At 44.0% G+C, this 25,409-nt stretch overlaps 1 protein-coding gene across 2 annotated transcripts; it reads right to left on the reverse strand.

Moving 5' to 3' along the window:
- Positions 1-3,119: 3,119 nt before the first annotated feature.
- On the reverse strand, positions 3,120-25,169 carry sulf1 (sulfatase 1). Of its 2 annotated transcripts, XM_070852680.1 has the most exons (19): positions 24,964-25,169; positions 24,222-24,461; positions 23,397-23,548; positions 20,495-20,664; positions 17,483-17,633; positions 17,207-17,382; positions 16,861-16,989; positions 16,211-16,267; positions 13,846-13,972; positions 11,346-11,559; positions 10,462-10,708; positions 10,266-10,362; positions 10,040-10,134; positions 9,803-9,874; positions 8,866-9,038; positions 8,429-8,571; positions 8,102-8,225; positions 6,386-6,419; positions 4,408-4,522 (listed from the first exon to the last, which is right to left on the reverse strand). In XM_070852680.1, the coding sequence occupies exons 1-19, from the start codon at positions 25,136-25,138 to the stop codon at positions 4,489-4,491; spliced, it is 2,610 nt and encodes an 869-aa protein (XP_070708781.1). In that variant the 5' UTR covers positions 25,139-25,169; the 3' UTR covers positions 4,408-4,488. The 2 variants fall into 2 exon arrangements, with proteins under 2 accessions (XP_070708782.1, XP_070708781.1); XM_070852681.1 differs by lacking the exon at positions 6,386-6,419 and having other exon boundaries at positions 3,120-4,522.
- Between the last annotated feature and the right edge of the window lie 240 nt (positions 25,170-25,409).

A 25,409-nucleotide genomic window follows, 5' to 3' on the forward strand; every position in this document is an offset into this window, starting at 1 on the left:
GATCAATTTTTAAACACAAATCCTCAAAGTTTAATAATTTACATGTAATCTATCGCAACAACTGAAAGGATGCATCATTTCGGCTTTGTATTGTAATGGCTTCTCCATTCGAATGGTCATCAGATGTACATAGTAGTTATCTAGTAGTCTAGGCTTAAAAAAAAGAAAAGAAAAGTGCAGCAAGCATGTAACAGTGAACCTCCTTTTATCAGTTCCTGGGTGTTTGGGGCCCTCTAGTGGACAGAGAGGGGATTGTGTGAAGGCCAGTGAATGTCAGACCTACTGTATGATGAAATTCTTGGTGAAAAGGTTAATTATTAAACTTAATCACTGCACTGAATTTAGCTCTCCAATTTAGTGTCCCGAAGATACGCCTGAGCAAAAGATGACCTGCTGTCTCTGACATTTATGCTGCAGTTCAGTCGGATCTTTTTAATTCTGTCTGCCAGCTGGATTGTGTGTGTGTGTGTGTGTGTGTGTGTGTGTGTGTGTGTGTGTGTGTGTGTGTGTGTGTGTGTGTGTGTGTGTGTGTGTGTGTGTGTGTGTGTGTGTGTGTGTGTGTGTGTGTGTGTGTGTGTGTGTGTGTGTGAAACTGTTTGCATGAGAGTTAACTGTTAGCAGATGCCATATTTTTTATTAGAGTTGTCTACTGTTGTTTTACCAGGGGCTCTTGTTATTATCTGAAGTGTCTAATGGATTCACCTTCCTTTTAAAAACAGGACAGTAAGTGTTTTCAGAGAAATGGAGGAGCTGATTAGACCTTTTAAAAAAAAAAATAAAAAGTTTGTTTGATATTTAGATCTATTAGGTGCATACAAAGTCAAATCTGTGGCACACGTTTTGAAAACTACATTTTTACAAGTATATTTTTTTTCTTTTCTGAGGGAGGATATAAGTCTAATAAAGTTGTACTTTATATTCCCATCAGCTTGACTTCATTTTAGTTACTGAAAGTTTGCAAAGGAACAGAGAATCTGATGCAGTGAATATATTTTAAAAGTTAACATTTTTGGCCAAGATTGATGGTATTCTACCAGGTGAAGAGTATCCAGTGGTGATGGCAGTAACTAATTTTAGTATTATCGTGACTTAGTACCTCAAATGGCATATTCATAAGTGATCGTGTAAATATTGACGAAGCAAATGAAGCGTATTATAGAGCTCACACATAGTTAGACACATATTTATGAACTTACCCATGACATTGTTAGTTAAAAAGAAAAAAAAAAAGACTTAAAGCTACAAAAAAAGGTGGATTTGTCTCGTGGTGCCTGAACAGTATTATTCACACGGGAAGGTTGAGTCGCTTTATGTCATGTGGGGAGTTGGATTATTGATTACAATGTTGTTTTTTTTCCTGTCAAGAGGATGACACAATTGAGTTCATTTAAATGCTAAAAGTTATGCTACCCAGAATGCCCTTCTCTCCATCTGTAATGATCCTCTACCCTTCCTCTGCTGCTCCCTATTTACCGCAGACTCAAGAGGAATACTGATGTAGGATTATCGATCAGATCGCCTGCTAATGGAGAGCCAAACGTGATCCTCACTGGGTCATCACACAATTAAAGATTTAGACTCATGAAATTCTGTCCTGATAAAACACCAAATGAACACAGTAAAAATCTTTCTACTTAATGAACTTTGGAAACTCTTGACTCCATTGTCGGGCACAAGTTATTTAATATTGATTGGTTTCAGGAATATTTGTATTTTTTAATCAAAATGTAAACAAGTAGTAATATTTTACAAAAGCAATAAGCTCAAAGCCACGCTTGATTTATCAGCTACGTACTTTGTGGATTGTGTGGCCTTAAACACAGGACAGTCTTTACGGGGAAGGGTAGAGAATCATCCAGTGATACCTCACCGATCATCACACAGTAAAAGCAGGGATGTCTGCCTTTACTCTGCTGTACATCTACTGACACAGACGACTTCAGGTTGACTGTAGATTTGCTTTAACAGTTTCCTTTCATCTGTATTTGAACTGAAAAGTATTTCCTGGACAGAACAGAGGCTGTATTCTGAAAGTCGAGCTCTTATCGCTTTTGTTCCTCAGGAGCAGGAGTCTAATTGATGTTTGTGAACACTTGGTTTACAAATGCCTTGAATACTTGATATTTGTCATTAAAAAACTGAAAAAAAAAAAACAGACTTGGCTGATTGAATCTTTGTAAAGTATCACATACAGACAACACTTGAGGCCGAAACATCACATGGGAGGTTGAAGGGGTTTATTTCTTAACAGCTTCATGGCTTTCCTGAAACCAGACTTGTTCTAACACTTCTACACACACCGTCAAAAGAAAAAAGGACAGCGTCAGGTTTCTGCTGAACCATTTTTCTAACGCCGCGGTCACTCTTGGGAGGCACCAACACCACAACCAACAGCAGAGATGAACTACTGGGAGAAAGGTTAAACATTTTGCCCAGAATGGCCCCAGAATACTTGCTTTAGACTGCAGAGTATTTTACTGACCAAACGGTCATAGACACAGCTGTAGCAGTGTGCTGCGTGGAACAAGTTTTAAGGGACAGTTACAGTTACATCCTAAATGAACTGGCCATGTGCAACGCTATACTCTGGATTATCAAAGCACTACATCATACACCACATGATTAATCTGTGACTTCCAAAAAAAAAAGAAGAAAAAGTTACACAATGAACATCCTCTAAGCCCTGGTGACTGAGCGTGATGGCACAATGTGGCTTGTGTTAAAAATAAAATGCTGTGAACAGATAAACGTGCAGCTCTGCATAGTCAGAGTAAGTGAGTAAATAGTGAGTGTGGAGGATCAGACGTGTTGGCTGTGGCTGGATAATTCAGATGATGTAAAAACTGTCCCGTGATTGTCTTAACTGTCTGAGTACCATTAATGCTACACGGCAAGGAGCTAAAAACAAATGTGAAAAATGTTCCCATATGACACATTTTAAAATGGTCATCAGTGAAACAGATGTATTCATGTTGATTCTTTAACCTTTTCAGAAGTAACAATCCAGTTCTTCTTAGTTTTAGTAGTAGTCAGTAGAAAGAATCATTTTATAAAATCTGATCTCACAAATTTCAGATCCACAAAAAGTGGAGAAGTTAAAAAGTGCATTTGGGGTCAAATGTTGCTGTTATCTCTACAGTGAGTGGGTGCTGCACTGACGACTGGGCAGGTTTATGAGACTGTTCTAAGACTGGAGCGCTCCTACAGCGGACTAATGCTAACTATTCATTCAGATGTTGAAATGGTTTCACCACTCACTTTTTTTTTTCATAAAAACATATATTAAAAACATCAATGGTGTTATCCATATGGAATTAATTATTTTTAATCCCAACACTTAAGTTTAGCTGCATTAAGGCTTTTTCTTTTCTGAATATATATCCAAAAAAAAACATAACACTGTTTTACTAATAAATGTAGGCACCTGTAAAAAAATAAACAATAACTTTAATACTCATTATACAACTCTGACTGAGGTGGCATCGCCTGCCATTGCTCCTGACAAGCTCATCTCCCAATCACTGTGTCTGTGTCTCTATGGCGACCAGCAGCTCATTGGCCGGCCGGCGCGTGCGTCTGCCTCAAAGGGTCTGATTGGAGGGTTGAGGCAGGGAGCCGCTGCCCTCGTAGTCCAAGGTGAGGGGCAGCGCGGACTGAGGCAGCGCCTGTAGTACCAACCTGACACTCTGTGGGGTGCTAGTCTGTGAGGTCGGGGGGCTCCCGCTGGTGCTGGCCTGCACCTTGGGCCTCAGTGTCTGTGGGGAGAAAGGGAGGTAACCTTGGGCCTGGAATATGTCCTCCTCTTCTCCCAGGTCCAGGCCAAGACCCTGAGAGCCGGCTTTCTCATTGCGGCCCGGGCCAGGCTCCAGCTGCAGGCTGTTGTGAGTGTGCAGCAGGGTGTCGTGCCGCGTCTCCAGCTCCGTCAGTCCGTTCCCGCTGAACGTCTCTCCTTCCATCTCCTCCAGCTGCTGCGCCCACATACCGCTCTGGAAGATAACCCCGTCTCTTCTCGGACCTGGCGATGATGCAGCCATCGGTGATGCTGACATAACAGACACCCCAGGTCTGTTCATAAGCCTCTCAGGAAGGTCGTTGACAACAGATTCCAGTTTCCTATCCAGTGTGGGCCTGGGTGTGGGTGGTGCTAATGGCGTTTCGCTGGGGGCGGGGGTGGTGAGACGAGCCTCTGTGGCCAGGTTCGGCCAGCCGTCGCTGGCAGAGGCCAACTCCTCTCCACTGCCCTCCACAAGGCCCCCACCCCCGGCCCCGGAGCCCAGCTCGGGCAGGGTGGAGTCGTCAAGCTCATGGGTTCGGTTGAATTTGTTAAAAACGTGTCGCAGTGCAAACGTATCTACATCCTTCTGGAAGTTGGCCCAGTCGTCTGGGCTGGGGCTGTAGTCAGGCCTACATTCATAAAGGCTTTCGTTTATGCTATACAGATCCTCCAGTCCCTGCCAGTTCACCTCCTCGTCTGTCAAGTTGGGCAGCTTAACCCTGTCGTCCGTCCCACAGTGGCTGTGTGCTGCCAAAAACAAAGAGACAGACGAGTGTAAGGATCTGGAGCAGAAATAACAGAGCTCTTTTCAGTATTACTCAGACACCATGCAGTCATGCCCAGCCTCCACTTCTCACTAAAGCAGCTCCATGGGCTCCACACACACACACACACACACACACACACACACACACACACACACACACACACACACACACACACACACACACACACACACACACACACACACACACACACACACACACACACACACACACACACACACACACTTCAAAGCAGCATTAGATAAACTCAGCACTCACACTAAGCTCAAGCCATGAGTAGTGCAAACGCATGCTGCCATAGAAATTCACATTAGAAAGACTGAAAATAAAAATATTTCATGACCCATCGATAATAGACTAAAACAGACATAACACACTGATCTGCACAAGAGAAATGCAAATGGCACAGTTAATGATTGGTCTGGATTGGAATGCAAAGTCAGGCAACCTGGAATAAAAGAACTTAACAGCAGAGAAAACAAAAAGGTGATCAACAAAACAAGAAGATGCTCAGGAAAAACAAAGGAAATGAGCTTGCTGCTGAATGGTGTATCCCCAGAAAAACAAAGGAATTCAAAATACTACCAGAGGAGAGGCAAATGAAGGAAAATTACAGCAAAGGGCTAAAAAAGAGTTGGGCTCAGTTTGATGTCTGCAGGTAAAAACTGAGGAAAAGAAGTCTGAGTGCTGCCGTGGGCTGGCTTTCCTTGTGAGATCAGCTTTCTTGTAACTACTGCAGCTAGAGAATGGAGATGGCTTGACATAGGCTGAGGGACTCACAGGAAGGAGAGTCTTGGTCTCCTCTTTGACCACTTTCGATGCTGCTGCTGCCTGGTAAGCAGGTGCCAGAAACACGAGTCAAAAGGGCAGAGGTCAATGGGAGGACAGAGAGGTCACAGCAACTCAAGTGTCCACTCTACCACAGGCTAACGGCCAGGAGCAGATATGAGAGGTCTCTGAATGTCATGTTAGACTGGAACACTAATGTGATGATGACTGTTTATTTGTGGATATGGCTGACATGGCATGGTGGGTAATAGAAGGAAGAGTTCGTCAATTCAGGAAATGTATTTACTTTCTTTTCCAGAGTGCGATGAGAGGAGTGATGTCTCTTAAGTAAATGTGTGAAGCTCCAGCCAGGCGGCCGTTAGCTTAGCTTAGCATAAAGACTGCTGCCTGAAGCTTCATATTTACTTCCTTGCTGAGAGTCAGAAGAGATCAACACCTCTCACGTCTGCATGTTTAATAAGCTTATTCCCTAAAGTGACAAACTACTCCTTTAAGCGTTCATGTAGAATGTGATACATGACGGAGGGGGGGGCGATACAGTATCATGCATTGTCATTCACGTGCACTTGATGCATGGGTGGGTCTCAAGTAGAAGCACATATTCAGCGCCTCCCTATAAAACTTAAATTGTGGTTTAGCCATGTTATCGTAAGAATATCTAGAAAAGGATCCACTTGGGAGTCCGTCCTTCAACATGGACTACTGCTCTGAAATGTTGCAACTCTCAAGCAAAAGGTGGGAAAATATGCGGAAGAGAATATCTCAACTGTTGACTGTACGTTCGAAGAGCTGCGGACTGACTTTACACGGCAGATAAAAGTGATGACAGATGGTGTGCACAGAGGTGACAACAAATGAAGCTGCTTTAATGAGAAAAAAAAAATTCTGTTATGGATTGTTAGCGTGTCCCCAGCATGCAGCCACAGATTAAGCGCCAGCACTCCATGGATGGATGTATTAGTGGGAATGAGGCAATTGGGCCCATGCAGGTGTTAAAGAAAAAAGCCACTGAAGAGAAACAAAAATTGGTGGATACCTGTGTGGCTCATAGCTTCCTCCTTCTTTACCTCCTGATCGGAAAAATAAAAGCAATCGATTGTTAATGCTTTGATTCAGGGAGATACGGGAGGGAAATCAATAGATCATTCACACTGAAGATTTCTTCATGCACAGCTGCTAGTCCCTAGGGAGAAATGCAATTATTGGACAATCAGAATGAGGAGGGGAAGAATGAGGAGGCAAGAGGATTGGATTTGAATGGAAAGAAACGGGGAGGAAAAGGTAGAAAGGTCATACTCTGGGCTGGATGGAGAGATGAGGACTGATCAGGACTGAGTGGTTTGTGAGGTGCAGAGTTCAACAGGGTTTCCCCCTTTAAAAGCGAAAGACACACGATAATCCAGCCAGGTGACAGCGGTGGTTAAGTCACACTCTGTTAATAGATGCACGTAACTGCTAGATCCATTTCACCGGACCAGTTAAACTTTAATAATCTATCCCTCCAACAAAAACATCACTGGATGTAACCACAACAGCGATCTCATTGGTCCACGGCGCTGGCATCACAGCCGGGCAAGGGCAGCCAGTGCAAGTAAGAGATTTTAGGCTGCTATGTGACATGTGTTGGCAGGGTTTTGACAAGTCCAGCATGCCAGCGCTGAAACACAATCAGTTTTCTCAGAGCAGCTTGGCCGCTCCAGTGCTCCAACTCTCCAGCTGGTAATTACAGACATTAAGTTTTTATCCTCAAGATATAAACAACACAGCCAGTTCGTGCCACACGCTGGTGCTACGGCTCGGCCTCACAGGCTTCGGTCATCATAACGTTAGGTATTAATCACCTCCGTCGCTGGGATGTCAGCTACGTAAGGACATTTGGACCATTTGGTGGTAGGAGAAATAATAGACTGAGGCTGACAGCGGTGATGCGTGATAGGCTCAAATAAAACGTCGGCCTCCCTCGATTGCAGTGATGACAGCGTCCTCTGAAATAACATCGCTAACACTCGGTGAGTCACAGAGGGGATGATGGCCAGGACATACAACCGTGACATGGCCTTATTTTGATTGCAAAATACTATTAAAGCACTGGAAGTAAGTATATTAAAACAGGGAAAACATTCCAGTAGAGTGGAAGGACCTGGGCTGACAAAGAGAGGTCAGAGTGTGTGTGTGTGTGTGTGTGTGTGTGTCTGTGTGCGTATGGGTCAGCATGAGGAAAACATTAACACACACGAACAAAGGAAAATACAAGACACAGTGACGATTTCCTTGACCTCCTCCTGAAATTCCAGCATACATCACTGAGTGGATCATCCCCAGATACATGCAGCATGCAGATATGTGCAAACACGCGCACACACACACCACACACACACACACACACCTCTGAGACTGAAACAGATTGGAAACACAGCTGAAGATTAGACTGAAATATATATGCAGTCACTCATATTACTATTACAGTATGAAATGTTCTTTAAACTCTAAACTAATTGGTGAAACTGGTGAAAATGATGCTACAGTCATATCATACGTATTTTTTTTTTTACAGCTCAAAAACACATTTAGGTGTGCAGTGCCTCTTTAATTATTAACTCACTTCACTCTAATTCTTCTGTGTGTAAAATCTGTTTCAGTCATTTTTGGCATAACAACTACCGCTAAACCCAGTGTGACAGTCCGTATGTCCAACCATTTCAGGACAGGTAAGTAGGAACAATAAACCAGGCTGAAAGTGAGCATTTTTTACCTGTGTCCAGTCCTTTTGGGCGAGGGTTGCACTGCTTGTAACCTTGACAACTCCTCATCTCCATCAGCTGCGCATGGAGAGAGTTCAGTACCTCCCGGTCCACTGCATACACGGCGTTGGTCAGCTGCAACAAAGACAGGCATTTTGTTTTGGTGTCGAGATGTTATATTTGCATATTTATCTGTCTCAAAGAATAGTTTCATAATGCAGGGACCAATGAAAACAAAGACAGAGAAAGCAGACAAACACACACACACACACACACACACACACACACACACACATGGAGCAGAGCTGAATGACAGACAGAAACAGATGTCCACTCACCTGGTAGGGGTCACTGTTGAGGTCAAAGTACTCCAGGAAGCCGGTGGAGAACTCGCAGAACAGCGTGTTGTGGGTCTCATTGATGGTTCTCAGGCACCAGTAGGTGTTGTTGTTGGAGCTGGTGCATGCACAGAATCCACCCACTAGACAGTAATCAAGATTTATTGTAGTCAATTGTACCGCAACTGACAACAAATACCCTAACACAGACTACTAATAATTGATTTTCACATTTTAGAGAGAAAAAGACGTGAGGTTGGCCCGTGAGATGAATGAACTAATGAAAAAGCTGCCTAGATTTGGTGAGTGAATTAGAATTGCCACCATGATACCATTTTTCCCCATTAACAATGTATTTCTAGTTGTTTTTCTGGATTAAACAAGGGCGAGCACATTGCACGGCGTGGTGAAGAGTCGACAGAAGTCAATATACATACATGACCAGAGGGGAGCAGTCTGCCAGTGGTCATTGTTATGTGTGAAGCAAGTGAGGCCGGGCAGGCTGCAGTCGTCTCCCTTCCTCTGCCGCTTCTTCTCCTTCCTTTCCTTCTTCCGTCTCCGGATCTCGTTGTACAACTGGGTCTTCCCGTCTATTTCCTGTGCTGCCTCCCTGTCGGGCAGAAACGTGAGAGAATTACAAAACAGTGCGATGCAGAGATGACATCAGCCCCTACCCTCTCTAATGCCAGTAACCACAGTGGTGGAAGATCTGGAGGGGACTTCCAGAAGGCATCGCTGCTGCCAAGATATGGCTGTCTGTTTACTTTCATGTTTAAGCTCTTACTATGTCCAATTTTTTCTGGAACGACATTCTAGCCACTGTCCCCTCTTCGTCCCCGCCTTAACACTGCGAAAAACAGCTGCTTTGTATTGGCATAATCTGTTCCCAATGTTTCCTGGTGCAAGTTGATCGCTGTGTTTGAGGGATTGACTGATTTCCCCTCTATTGAGTCATTCTATCTTTCCGTGCGACTCAATCACTTCCAGACACACACACATAAAATAGGTCCCTGGCCATACATCTGCTTTGTCATTTAAACTCCATTCAGAGACCAAACACTGAACGAAAATGTCTAGATAACATGCTTTCCTTTAGAAACTCATTTGTGTTTTAGGGCCACAAACGTCATCAACACATCACAGTATACATACAAAAGCAAAGTACACACACATGCTGGACTCGTCATCTGATCTATGAAGTCAACTAAATTCAAGTGAGCTGTATGTTTGAACATGACATGCAGGTACCAAGCAGATATTCAGAAACAACGACAGCAATGTACAATATTTGTCACACTTGATCAGATGAAGTCATTGTGAGCGGGGTGACGCTAAATGGGGCAAACCCATAATTAAAGGGGAAGAGAAACTCACTTAAATGGATGGAGTTGATCATTCCTGCTCTTCAGTCTCTCTGCCTTGTTTCTGTCTCCTTTGCTATAATAGCTGGTTTTATAAACAGAGAGAGAGACTAAGGACCAGACAGAAAACTCTTTTGGACTACAACAGGGTTTTGCATCAAGCCTAAAACAAGTTATGGATAACTTGCATTCTGTACAGACATAACATGAAAGAAGAACATATTTTTGAGGTGAACTTTAAATGACTCACCTCTTCTTTCCACAGTCGCACTCGTCTGGTCGTGTCCTCTTCAGATGGCCTCTTACCTCCCGGAGGTTTTTGATTTTGTCTTGAAGTGCTTCAATCTGGAATTATCAATCAATTATCTTTTATCCATTATGATAAATGCTTCATCACTGACTACACAAGTAAACCTGGAGAGAGTGTGTGTGTGTGTGTGTGTGTGTGTGTGTGTGTGTGAGTGCCAGTGCTTCACCTCCTGGTCCACATAGCTCTTATGGTCTTTCCACGCTCTAGAGGACTGGTAGATTTCTCTTTCACAATGGACACTGTCGTTCATCAAGATGAAACACCTGAAACAGACACAACAGACATACAGTATACACGTAGATTCAAGAAGTGACGTCATTATTGAGATGCTCTTAGAATTTTAAGGGAGGCTGCCTTCTTACTTGTGTGTAACCTTCACAGAGTTTGGGTATCCCACAGCATTGGTATCATCCGCCAGCATTTCCTCTGAACCGTCATCAGAGCCCAAATCAAACTCTGGGTCCTCTGGGTTGTAGTGACGCTTTGAGATGACACGGCGGCGGACGGCTGACTGATCATCTGCTTGAAGGTCAATGTCGTATATCTGACCCTCAAACTCCACAGCCAGCGACCTGGTCGGCCGGGTGTGCACGAAACGTGGCCGATAACCTATTTATATATTTTTAAAAGAAAAAAAATCCTGGTGAATCAAACCCCAATGCAACAGAGTGCATCTTAAAGAATTGTTCAAACTTCAGTTGCACCTTTGCTAAGCAACACTAGAGGGCATCAAACCATTTGAAACCACAATCTCAATAGCCTGTGCACGCCCCACACACACACACACACACACACACACACACACACACACACACACACACACACACACACACACACACACACACACACACACACACACACACACACACACACACACACACACACACACACACACACACACACAGAACAAATTGCAGGACTTGTTGCAGGATGTTTGCTTATTCCGTGCATCTGTCTCCCTTTAGAGCATAAATAATCTGTTACAGGAAATCAAGCCTTGAGCCTTTGCAGGCTTCTTTTTCTCTAACTGGTATTGAGAGACCGACATCGATATTATGTTATAAATTGAGAAGTTAAAAGCTGGATGTTGACTGACGCAGTCTGGCCCGTTCTACATCCTCTATTGTTGAACTGAAATAATCACAATAATCCTACACATATGTATATCCAATCCTCCACCACTTTACATGACTTTATATTCTTATACAATATTAGATGAAGAGTTATCAGGTTCATGTATACTCACGCTGGCCTGATGAGCCAGAGAACTGACGGTGGGAGCGGCGCTCTGCTCTCGGTGGTTTGAAGACCGTGTCCCCGCAGTCACAGCCCCGGTCTCTGTTGTCATAGCTGCTGTGGGGCTTCAGGCTGCGGGCCCTCTTCCTGGAGCCCTCTTTCGAGCCACCTTTACACTTCTGTATCCTCCACTTTCCTGTGATCTCCTCCACGCAATGCCATTTCTGTCAGCAGAAATTAACAGGGAGATATCATCAGAAATTCTTTCAAGTTCTTTCTCTCCTAACCTAATTTTTATTAAAAAATCCATACAAATTAGAGCAATCTAAAGTGTCCTTGATCTAGATCTTCTGTAGAAATGTCCACGTTTCTTTAGCAATGAAAAAAAAAGAAATTCTGGCACTGCTAATAAGTGCTAAAGATGTCGACAATATCCCAGGCAAAGTTTCATTTTTGCTGTGATTTTAGAAACTCTTGGAGAAACACATGCCTCTGACAGATATATCAGGCGAATCTCGGCCTGTGGGAAAGAATGGCATTCAAGAGCAGCAGGAAAGATAAACCAACATGACCACATGAATAAAGACTGTCTGGTGTCTAAAAAATAAAGAGGAAACCCCTATCACTCTCACAGTGGGTATGTCTGTGCCAAGTGCGTCACCAGTTTAATTGTATAAATACATGTCCACGCATTTGCCTACATCCTCTGTGTCTTTTTTGAACACCCATTTCTACCAGAGGAAGAAAGTTGAGGCTAATTTCTGTGAACAGTACCGCTGGTTAGGTCTTGTATAAATGGAAGAAACACATCTGCAGAGAGCAGCGTAGATGATCAGTGGTGAGTGTGGGAACGAGGGTCCAAACAAAGGGCCATAAGGCAGATCAGGTTTCTTTTGGAAGGCTCATATGGTGACGAAGAGCTTGCCCAACAGAGCTGTTATATCAGCATTCGACAGGACACAAGGGAGAGAGAGGGAAAGAGAGAGATGTATTATCACTCAGGGATGAAAACAATCTGTCTTTCTTCATCCTTCTTCTTTGCTCTCCCCACCAACAAGTGCTTTTAAGGCACAACAGTACCACTGCAGCAGCAGGACAGCAGAGATGGATGAGAAACTGAGGAGGAGGAGGGGCGGGAGGGGAGCGGTTAGTTAGGAGCAGACATGGATGACCATGCAAGCTGAAACATGAGTGGTAAGCGGTACCGCAAGTCACCCACACTGTCATGTACCCCACAAAACATACGGTAATAGAGGTTTCTCCATGTCCCTGGTGAGTAAATCTGGTGTACAACAATAAACACCCACAACAAACCCATACCGTTATCACACAATCGATTCTGAAGTACCGTAGCAGCTTTGTGACAAAAACCCAACACAGGCTGTGCTCTTGGAAAAATCTGGTCTGTCTGAGCAGTGATTATGTGGTTATATTCAAAAGGCAGCAGATTTTATGGCTTTTCAAAAACAAAACTCCTCTCATTCTAACCTAAATCAGGTTCAACACAGAGGTTTCATATCCCAGCTGAAGAGCCCTTTAACTATTTCAGTACAAAGCTTTGCTTTTTTCTGTGACACAGAGTTTAGTTGTCATTTAAAGACATAAAATATACTGCTATTCAATGTCCTGACATTGATCCACGCTCTTTATTAAGCTTTCTCTCTGTGCATGTTAACAACAGAGGAAGAGGAGCTGGAATAAGTGAGATGAAGGAGAGAGACAAAGCACTTGCCTGCTGTGTGCGAGTACCATTTCCCTAGTCATTTTCTATAAAGCCCTCCCCTGGCTTTCAGGCTGCTCATTGGGAGGCCATGTTAAATCATGCCAGACGGGCCATTTATAACTAAATCTCATCCTTCATGCTATGCGGCGACACTATTATGATGTGCACTGTATGCGATTACAGCTACAAGGGGACCCATTTCTACCCCTTTTGTGCACCATTACAGATACACACACATACTGTACTGACACTCTTGCATACATTCAAAACGACAAACCACACATTGCTGAGCACAACTAGAATTGCTCCATTGCTCTATCTAATAACTAATTCTTACATACACACATTTATGTGACCATAACCTGGATCTGGATTGCATTAGTCAGCCCCTCAGAAACTCTGCCTGTCATTTAACACTACCTGAAACTTGTAACAATTTGTATTGTTCTGGTCTGTGTGCTGCAAGGCCACATACTGTAGCACTTGGCCGTTGGTCTGCCAGAAAATTAATGGGCACAGATGAAAGGGAAGTACCAACAAATTAAATGCACCACAAAACAGTGCAAAAGGGTCCAATTATGAACCAACTTATGTACTGTAAATGGCTATTTCACTTGTGGCTGTGTGGAATAGTTCAACAAGCAGCGTGGAGGTCACTTCAAGAGTGGTACTCATTACTGTTAGAAAAGAACTATGGAGATTTTTCCTTGGTGGATATCAGGGGAACTCATTTCCGTTCACACAGGTTTGCAGAAAGAAGTTATGCACATGGGTGTGTTTGTCTTACCTGTCCAGGCTGTTCACAGGGTGTCTGGAATTCAGCCTGCTGGCAAGTCTCTTTGACCTTTTTGTACTTGGGAAGGCTGTTGGTGTGCTGAGTGTTCATCGTATCATCCTTCTTTCTCAGAATCTTTCTGCAATAAACAAATAAACATAATTAAGAGGAAATCAGCATAAACAAATGGACTTCTTCAGGGAGTCACTATACTATTAAACTATTACTGAACTTAAGTGAGTTGAATTAAACTTTTATTCACTTTAAGAGTTTCCTGTTTTTGACTTTCTGTCATGGCCAGTATGCTTCTTATGATCATAGCAAGTGGATGGATAAGTTATGTAGCGTCTGTATGTGCCAGACGGTCTGGGCATGAAACTCAGCTCAGCCTCACACCAGCACTCAGCTCCGGGCCAAGCTGTTTGACCTTGGCTTGGCATCACGTTCGACTGCCCTGCCCCCTTCTCCTCTGCTACCACCACAAGGCCTGGCTGAGTCTCTGCTAAGGCCATGCCAGCACTCCTCTATCGCCAACTCTCTGCCAACATGGCCTGGCTGCATGCGACACACAGACAGAACGACGGCGACAACGAAGCACAGAACGACCTGTCCCCCTTACAGAGTAGGGCTGTTGTCTTGTCCGATCCTGTCTAGCACTCTGTTCCAGGGGAAAACAGCCAATGTTCACACACTGGCTTGGCTGCAGTCTCTAGCCTTTAGCCAAGGGTGATTACAGAGCTAACAGTTGTTGTCGATGTCATTCCCTGATGGCTGCATTACGTAGATGATTGGATTCTCAATCTACATAGTCAGTCCCAGCTGTCTGTAAGCATTTCAAAAGCTCAGAGGTACAGTACTGTAAGGTCATGTGAGGATATTAAATCATAGAGCATATCACATGACCACTGAGAGAACTGTACAAAAAACATTAGCTACTGTGAGTGTGTGTGCCTGAATAACAGAGTGAAAGGTCTGTGGAGGCTAATCTCAGCATTTAGAGACAAGCGCACGAGTAGACAGCCTTTATAAACAGTGTAGATTAATGGAGGAATAGATTAAGAGAGCTAAAGCTCCTACGGGTCAAAGGTCACACTCCTTTCATTTCATACACAGCGGTCCATAGACGCCAAACACATGCCAGCAGGGGACTGATCTGTGTGTGTGCTGCAGCAGACTAGCTAGCGCTTCCTTTATAGTCATGGACATGTGTCTGCAGATGTTGATGCAGTCGCTTGCAAATGAGCAAATTAGTGGAAAGGAGATGGGAGGGCCAAGCCAGCAATTTGGGAAAAAAAAGGGATAGTGAGGAAATGATAGTAAGGGAAAAACAGCAGCTGTATGGGAGAGCATGACATACTGTAATATACAGTATCATTACACATGCTGCCAGCACAATCTGGCCTCAGGCAGTGATACTGTTCCCTCTCCCTAACCGAACCCCCTACGTCTTTTCTTTCGTATTTTTTTATTTTTTATTTTAACCCTTTTTTTCTTGGACACCTGTATCATGCGAAGACAAGCTTGATGGGATTATTCCTCTCCAAGTTGTCAGGTTTCTGTCAGTATACCCCTGGCATTACCGCAGATTAACATGTTAAGTGAACAAAAGCCGGCTGTCAGATTGGAGGTATCATTTTCTGCAACATATATCTGGCAGCAGAGGAGTGGTTAAATAAAGAACTGACGGGTTTGTGAGGGAGCATGTACTGTATGCGATCGCGTGCACTACAAAGAAAACAGTCTTGGGGAAACAGTCGAGCGTTGGCTATTGCGTGGCTGCTGCATTCCACACTGGGGGAGCTGGTGACATGTCCTGTGAGTGGATTGAGTGTGAGCCTTCAAGCCATTCCTCAGGTAACATCATCCTGAGCCTGGCTAGCCTTTGTTTATTTTGCGTGTGTCTAGCTCTACCATGTTACTGAAATGTATCTTCCGCCTGTCTCCACCGGTGCAGGAACAGCAGGCTAAGTCAGGCCTAAGGCTCCGATCATGTGCTCAATATATGCATGGCCCCTTCAGAAGACAAAGACTCTGCTTGTTTTTCTTGTAAATGATCAAATGACCTGGTTGCACACGTGTCAGCGCCGTTTGCGTGAACTGTCATAATTTGCCAGCCGCTTATAGCTTTACCAAACAACTTAGAATATTTCAACCTCTTCCACTGCCGTTGCCTTCCAAGCCGACTGTGGTCAGGAAATGTCTGTCAGATAACAAATAACTGGGAAAAGTGTCTGAGTTGCTGGAGGGAACGTGCATTGAGCCTTGCACATTTTGGGGTTCATTGAAATGTTTTGTCAGGTTTGTGTGACACACAATGCTCTGCAATGACATTGGATGTGTCTGTGGTGTGGAAAGGGAATAAAGAGCCCCAGTTTACCCTCGCTCCACTAGGAATGTGTCCCTCCAGACTTTGGGTTTCCGGTTGGGTTTGAATCTGGGAAAACAAAATGCACAGAGTTTATAGAATTCATATGGACTATGCACTCACCATCAGCTACAGTATCTCAGGCCTGAAGCTAGCCACATTATGTTGATCGTAGCAAGCTCAAGACCTTGTGGGTTCCAGGGAATGGTGTAAATGTTCTTTGAGCATTAAATTATTTATCCCAGTCCCTTTGTGTCTCTGGAAATGTTTTCCCAATGCAACAGATTTTTTTCTTTAATAGTGTGTGGCTGTATTAACTATAGCTGTTTGTGCTTTTTTGAATGCCGATGACAATTCTGCATTCATGTTGGACACTGTTAGTTCTATGGGTTTGCTGGGGAAACAAATGAATCAGCTTGCAAACAAATTCTACGGGAAACATCATGAGAGGAACCTCAGTGAATCCCACGGCCAAGGAAAATCCACCAAATTGCCCTGAACCCACTTTGTGCTCAGCAAAAGCAAAAGCAATTATTTTGGCTATGGAAATTTGCATTTGCTTAATACTGGCAAATGAATAGGACTGTTGCACATATCATGCACACTGTGCAATTACTGTACGTAATATCCATTACAGCATGGCATGATGAATCCATACAGACCTATTGCCAGTCCTTTCCTGTTCCAGCAGCTTAAGGATGGACTTTCCATCCATGTCTGGAGGGGTGTCCAGCCCAGCAATGTGGAGGATCGTGGGAGCTAAGTCAATGTTCAGCACCATATGAGGGTTTCTGAAGAAGCACATGCACATAAAGTTTACTTAATCTTCTACAATACATACGTGATATTACAACCAAGGAACATGAACAAATGATGATAAAACTTCAGACACAGAGAGAGAACATCCTAGTCCAGTTTATACTTGATTTTTTCCCAATATGGAGACAATGTAATGTTGTTGTGAGCAAAGCAACTCTGATAATGATTTCAGTTGTTGCCTGGACTTACACTGCCCCTGCATCTACGTTGGGTCCTCTCAGGAAGAACGGCACCCGGATGTCAAACTCGTAAGGCATTGACTTGCCTTTGACCAATCCAAACTGGCCAATGTGGTAACCGTGGTCTGCTGTATAGATGATGTAAGTGTTGTCCAGCTCTCCAGTTTCCTCCAGCATGTCATAAACCTGGGACATAAAATGAGACGTGACAGGATAGACTGTGGATTACCCAGACAAGTACAGTAACTACGAGCCTCAGAGGAAAAGACATGAAAATCACACTTACCTTCTGCACTGAGTCATCCACAGACATGAGTGTCTGCAGCCTCTTCCGATGGAGGAAGTTGGTGAACTCCATGTGAATGGGTCTCATGGGGCCTGTGTACTGCATGATCCAGTGTTTGTCCATATTTGGGGCATAGTTGTAGCTGGGGGTGCTAGGAGGGCAAAATGGAGAGTGAGAGGAGACAAGCATGTGAAAAAACTGCCTGCATTTAGGATTGATATGACATACATGTATTGCATAGACATAAGAAAATCTTTACAGACGTCTGTCTAGATGCTTTTTATCAGAGCAGGTAACAGCTATGAAGACCCCATCTAAGATGCCAAAAAACACCTGTCTGCTACTTTTCACAAACTACTGCTTAGTAACAGGTGCCACAGTTGTCCACTGTGTTTGACACGCATCAATAGTTGCTCTGTTTGTTGAAGGAAATCTCCCAATACTCAGCAGCCAGTACCTTAGCTGTTTTTCCACACCTCTCTCTGACCATCTCTCCCCTCACACACAGACGAGAGTCTCCTTGCTCCACTGCGCTCTTGGCACAGACAAGTCATTTGAGGGTTGGCACATGCTTATGAAAATAATAGGCCCCAAAGTCAAGTTTGCAACAACTTCTGGACTGAAAACTCAATAAGTCATGGTCATTTGAAATAGGGGAATAACAGGAGTGGATGAAGAGCAAGAGTGGGGGCAGAAGGAGTCGTGCTTGCTGAGTTAAAGCTGAGAGAAGTTGTTCACCTGTTTGCGGTGACAGCTGTAAGGGGGGGAGATATACAGGAGACTAGTGTATGAAATTGACTTGTCTGCTAAGTTGCTGCAGTTTAATGTAAAATATTATATGAATAACTTATTACCAGCATATGTGGTTAGCCTCAAAGTCTAAGTCATGTTCATAAGCCGTGATGTTGGAATGTAATGTAATAACTAATAATTTCCCTTCTACTATAAGTAATTCACTCTTAAAACAATACAGCTTGCACCCCTGAATAAGCAGCCAATAGACAAAGTATCAAGACTTGGGTACTTAATGAAGACCTGTTATGGAAGCTGCTTTGCTCTGATTGAGTGTGCTGCCTTCTGGCCTCCTCTCCTCAGGCCTGCTTTGTGAGAAGGGTGAACTCTTCACCCACCTAGCCAGGCGGTCTAATAAGCCCCACAAAGGGACCTGTCTCTGGGCAATGGGCCACCAAGATATGGGGCCCTGGGCACCAGGGAACCAGGAATGCAGAGGTCAGTGGAATGAAGCCAGTCCATAGGAGAGGTCACACCTGCCACCTGTCACACATACATCGTGTTTTGTGGTATTAGCCCTGGATTACAGCAGCCCAGGGCCTGCTGCTCACCCCAGAATGGATTTTGACCTTACAAAACTTAACATAGACGCATCCCACATGAGGATTAGTGACATTCCCTAAAGCAACTTGTTGAGCTACGACCAGAATAACTCCCAGTCACTCCTTGCTTTAGAGAGAAATGCCATTCAGAAACCACATGACATCTACAGTGTTTAAAATAAGTCAAGAGCTTGGCTTACATCTAAGAGACAGAGTAAAAACACCTTCAGTGAGGAATGTTAATGACATTAACATCAAACCCTCCCCTGCTATTGTTGCTGTCAAAAGTACAGACGCTCATTTGATTTATGAGGCGGCTCCTCCTTTACTGCCATGTAGTCTCTTCCCAACTCTATGCATTAGGAATTAGTGGTATCTGCTGCAAAGACAGAGAGTAGCAGACCAGACAATTCTTCAGTCGTATCTTTCCACTAGTGGATGACCTTACCAGGAACTTACTGGCTTTTGTAGAGAATTTCTAGGGCTTGTTCAACCAACTCAAATTCAAAATGGAACAGTGTCACAATCACATCTATGTAGGAATTTGCTCCAACATCTGTCAGTGAAAAAAATGTTACACCATATCTGTTATGGATATGTGTAGTCAACAAACACCAAAACAAAGATCCGCCCATACCAACCACCTGTGCTGCCACAAAACCACGCCTCATATTCCACACACACTGGACCTATACACAAGCACTGGGGCAACCCCTTTAGTCACCCGCAGGCCCCACTTCGACCCCCTTCCACCCGCAGGCTTGAGCTAAAAATAAATTAATAATGTCACAAAGGGTGTTCCAAAGCACACAATGCATTCCTCTTGTCCCAAGAGCAGCGGGGAGAAACTACTGATTGATATGGACAGGATCAGGAAGTCCTTTGCACATTTCACAGGAGAGGAGGGAGCGAGGGAGGGATAGGGAGAGCAGCAAAGGATGAGAAAAAGAGACAAGACACTGGGAGACATCGAGAGTGAGACACAGACACAAACAGAGATATAAAGACACAGAGCGTAAGAGCAAACAGATTGAGGGGAATGTTAAGTGGAAAGAAAGTGAGAGGAAGGAAGAGGGAAACCGTGAGAGTGCTGGGACACAGAAAGAAAGCAGAAATGGCAGCCTCGAACCCCACATCTACTTCTCTAAAACCTCATCCCTCCCCCCACCCACTGGAGCAGTGCATCCTGGGAGCCTGTTGGAGGGCCCACCATGAGATGGCAGGGCATATTGCCATGGAACGACTCAGAGTATCGCAGCGCTGCCTCGACTCAGTGATGAGAGTTGTGGGAGGCCAATGTGGGCTTGGCATGAGTACAGTGCTCCGTAAAAAAACCCATCCCTGATCTCCTTAATGGTATGTGCCCGAGCTATTCTTGGATGATAAATCATTTTGATTTCACGCTTGCCGAGTCGTCGGCCCTAGCAGCTTCTAAGCAACCTGTCATCACTGGGGATTGAGGGGCGTGAGCACTGTAATAATGTTAGGTACACCAAATCATAAAAACTCTAATTGAATGTTAACAAGAAAAATTCCATACAGCAGCAGATGAAAGCTGCCTGAACGTCTGTGTACATAATCTCCAAATATGGGCCCTATACATTTGTTTTTTCATTATTTTTGGTAGATGACTTTATGTACTGTGTGTGTGTGATATGTGGGTCTAAACGTAACTTACATGTGCTGCGAAGCATTTGGGAAGTGCTCAGCGTACTGTGGAGCTGAGTCCTCTGGGCCATGGGGAGCAGCGTGACTTATGACCATCATCACGGGACGGTGAGGGTACATCCGCTTAGACATGCGGAAAAAGCTGATGCTGTCGTTGGTGATCAGGTCTGTGAAATAGTCCTGGAAAAGAAAGCAAATACCGTGAATAAATAGGAATTATTGGGCGCTGCAGGGGCAAAATGCCACCTTGAGAAGGCTAAAAGAGAAGGTGGAATTTAGAAAAATGCACAACAGAACGAGCTTTGATAAAACTCGTTCGCAGTCCAATCACCATGACATGTTGCTTTCCCTCGTCCAGTCATTTTCAAATAAATGGAGAGAGGCCAGTGGGGATATGAACTGGGGCCATTGAGTACACTACCAATCTGTCGAGTCAACAGCTGGCAGCTTGCCTGTGTGTGTGTAAATGTGAGTGTGCTTGAGTCTGTGTGTGTATGTGTATACAGTATATGGGTTGTTGCCTCATCAGTGAATCTCTGCACTATTGAATGTGACACCACTTGATGGTGAGAGGAGACTGGCGCTCTCAAATGGTATGTTGTTATGACAGCTCCCGCCCCTCTACGTCTCTCCAGGCTATCCATTCTCTTTCTCCTTTTTAGCTTCATTTCATTTTATCCCTTTTCCCTTAACATGTGTTCTTTCCTACTGACTGATTCACTCTGGGAGATAAAGGAACACACAAATCAGACGCAATAACCTCAAAAGCTATAAGCCTCGGGCATTACTAGGGAAAAGAGCTGGAGTGAGTGATGACTTATATAAAGGAGATGGGAAAGACACAAGTTCCTCAAGACCCTGAGTGCTCTGTTTTTCAAATTTTAGTGGCATGGGAAAAGAGGGGACAATTGGATGAATGAAAGTGTAACTTACTGTAAAGAGCTTAGACTCAGGAAATGTGAAATTGTCACATCAAACAACCCACAGGCGTGACATTTTATCAAAAACTTTATTCCAGGCGTGGTGGAGTCTCTAGGTCACACCCTGAACTAAAATCACAAAAGCATTTGCCAAGTTTCCAACAGTAGATTAACCATTCTACCTGCAGTTTTGGCATGCTGCTGTCTGGCATACAACATGCGGAAGGGAGTGCCAGGTTCAGAATGAAAGGGTAAAGGGTGATTTCCCTGAAATGTCAGAAGTGGGTTTGGCTGATTCATCCTGTCTCTATTAATAGGCTTTATAGACAGGCCAGCTTTAATGGCCTGGCGGCTGCACATGCCCGTGGAGGCTGGTGATTGCGTGCACATGGCAATGCATTGGCATACTTGTTTTCTGTTATTACCGGCTCTCCAAAATCTGAGCCACCGCTGCTAAGGGTGCTGGCAGGTCAAAATGAAGTGACAGTGTCATGGGGAAAGCCTGGCCAACAGCTATAAAATGGTCAGGGAGGTGAAGAGTATCACTTTTCCCAGAACCATTTGGAGAGGATGAGTACTAAGTGGCAATCACATAGTACAAACTCATTCACACATGGTTGAGTTTCCCAATGGCATTCATCAAGTTAAATTGAGATTCTGACATTATAAGTTTAATAACAACCAACTTGGTCTGACTGTCAATGCAGCGGGGAGTTGTGGCCTTGAATTTACAAGAGTTGTGCAAGAGGTGCTTGTTAATTTCAAGCTGCTTGATCTCTGATCAGTGGAATTTTCTGTTAGCATTTATGACACCAACACATCACATCTGGCTTGAAACGCAGGCTGCGTTGTGTCTTTATGACAGTTGTCTTCTGTCATGGAATTTGAAGGAAAAAATTGTATGAATCATGTTCTCAAGCTAAATCTCACACAAAAGGTCTTTGACAAAGGCCATAACCTCAATGAACTCATCCTCCTACAGATGGAAAATCAAATGGGACCAAATTGAATGAAATCACCGGGCAAGTGTCTCATCTAATCACAATGACTTGGTGTGCCAGCTGCATTCTGTGTGGAATACTATGACCTTCTCACCCTGTGTGAATCTAAAAACAGGGGTTGTGTTTGTCCTAGTGGTAGCAGGTTGATGGTTTTTGGCAGTAAATAGCAAATAGCGTGTCCATTTGGTTTTAAACCGCAATCTCCTGACCAAGCCCATGTCATGTAAACACCTCGGCCTCAGCTTGTGGGTAACTTTACACCCCCATCCAAGTTGGCAGAGGAAAAGCAGTCCAAACATTTGTTTGCCCATCTTTTGGAGAGGCCATTTTGAAAGCTGGCATGTATCCAAACTATAAATCCTCCTCGTGGATTCCTCATGTACCCAGGACTACGCTACCTGGGAAGATATTTACAGGGAGCTGCGAAAACAAACTGACAGCTCTTACAAAAACATTTGGGGAAGATTGATGATGCCATACAGTGCCACAAAAAGACAGTGTAACCACAGTGTTCAGAGTCTGACAATGGTAAAGTGATATTATTCTTACTTTTTTTTTTTATTGTTGTTATGTAGCACAAAATCATTTTGCAAAACTTAATAGTGAGATAAAAAGAAGTGGAAAAAGGCAGACAGACAGAAAGAGACACAAACAAGTGCAGGGTGGTATTTATCACAGGCAACAGTGGCTTGTCATAAATATGCTTCAATTTAAAGTGTCTAAATGTTGAGGTAAGGTGCATCATAATAAAAGGATGCTGGAGAAAGAGGAGACGCCACCTCATGTCAGCTCATTCCCTTTAATTCTCGAATGAGAATTCCTGTCAGCCTGGATCACAACACCGTGATAAGTGAAGTGCTTCACTGTCTGTATTTATAAGTGGCGTAGAACCTGCAATTTGTCAGGCAAAGTCTTTATATTAGGTCATAAAGGGAAAACAAATGAGTGATTGAGCTAATGGTTCCTTTTTAGAAATTATGGGAAAACATACCTTGGCATAATCGGCACCATGTTTCTCCTTGAAACCATTCCGACAGACAGTGTAATTATAGAAGCGGGAATTTTTTATCAATCCAACCCACTCGCGCCACCCAGGCGGGATGTAGCTGCCATTGTACTCATTGAGGTATTTGCCGAAGAAGGCTGCAGAAGAGATGGAGAGAGAAAAGAGGGTTTATTTTACCATACAGTCTTTGTTTGCTTGTGTCTGTACCTGTGAACATTTTCAATCCTGTGCTTCTGATTGACTTTATCTGTGTGTGTGAGTACATGACGCATGACTTTTTTGCTCGTCTCTTTTTCCCTGGCTTCACTGCACAGCATTCTTGGATAGGCTGGGCAGGGAGCCAGCCTGTCCCAGAGAAGGCTAATTGCAGACTAACGCATCAGTTCGAAAACCGCAGGCCATGCTGCAGCCCACAGGACCCCAACTGAGCTGTCCAGTCCAACGCCTGCCTATCACTCACGCAGACACTGTCTGATGAGACATGACAGCGACCTGGCACGCTCACCGTGTTTGCATTTCTCACAGCAGACAGCCAGGCAAGGCCATGGAGTCTAGCTTAGTATAGAAAAAATTTGCATTGAGTGAATATAGAGGTGCCAGGAGGACATTTGAGCTTGTGGTGATTGACAGTACCTTGGCAAAAAAGTGAGATGGTACCCAGTCATAACCTGAAAAATGCCACTTTTCCATATTTAATGAAAAAACATCAGCACTGCATTTACAGGTCTTTGGTGTACATACAGCAGGTCCTTAAGACTGATTGTTGTATATAGAAAAGTACCATGTGAGTGCATGTCTTTGCTCACCAACCTGTCCTGTAGCCGGTGTTGTTGAGATAGACAGCGAATGAGCGTGGCTCGTGCTGAGCTTGCCAGGAAGGGGAGGAGCAGTTCTCATTGTTGGTGTAGGTGTTGTGGTTGTGGACGTACTTGCCCGTCAACATGGAGGACCGTGACGGGCAGCACATGGGTGTGGTAACAAAAGCATTGGTGAAAGTTGTGCCTCCATCTTCCATGATCTTTCGGGTTTTATTCATTACCTGCAGAGAACCTGGATGACAAGGTATGGAGGTCAGTGCTGAATGCTTCATTTTGTTACATTCATTGTTAATACTATGAAAACAGGTTGTGCCAATACACACCATGACACGTTACTTTATTTTAATGACAATCCCTTTTTTTCAACAAAGAAAATATTTACTTAATTTTCATGTGGATAAACACACTTCAGTCTATTTAGATTACTTGACTTTTATTTACTGAATTCTGAGTGGCAAATAATCGTAATTCAGCAGTTAATAGGCCAGATGGTCATTCGGCTCTGGCTTATGGCCTCTATTTAATATTTCATGGATGCAGAAAGACCATATAAATCCTGATGTAAATATCAACAAGGACAAAGAAATGTATTAAGACAGTGTAGAGAAAAATAAGACATTAATGTAAGAAACACTGTAAAAAAAAAATTTCAAGTAAGCAAAAAATAGGAGCTAAATGAAAAGTAAACAGAGTCCATACTACTCCAGGAAGACCAGGAAAAGTGCCAGCCTTACCCAACTCAACATCCTGGTCGTCAGTCATGATGAGGATAATGTTGGGCCGGATGTTTCTGCGGTCTCTTTGGATGCGACCCCTCAGGCCCTGAGCCCTGGTGGTGATGAAGGCCCAGCTGCCTGGAGCCCAGTCCAGAGACAGCAGGACCAACCAAGCCAGCCACTGCATCAGCATGGTGCCTGAGACGACAGGAGACCGGATGGGTAAATGGGAGGATTAATGGAGGAATGAAGGGAGGGAGAAGAGGTCCAGCCAGGCCACTCACTCACAACCGTGCAGCTCTCGAAGCTGCGGTCACCTATAAAGAAGCAGAGGGAGAAAACACATTGAGACATTAAAACAAGGAACACAGAAACAAAGTGGACAACAGACAGACAGAGTCAGTGAAAAGCCTAGATACCCTCTAGCTACTCCTAAGCGTATTTACTTCGGAGAAATTGTGTGC

This window comes from Pempheris klunzingeri, chromosome 21 (assembly GCF_042242105.1).
Source record: "Pempheris klunzingeri isolate RE-2024b chromosome 21, fPemKlu1.hap1, whole genome shotgun sequence".
Lineage (NCBI taxonomy): Eukaryota > Metazoa > Chordata > Actinopteri > Acropomatiformes > Pempheridae > Pempheris > Pempheris klunzingeri.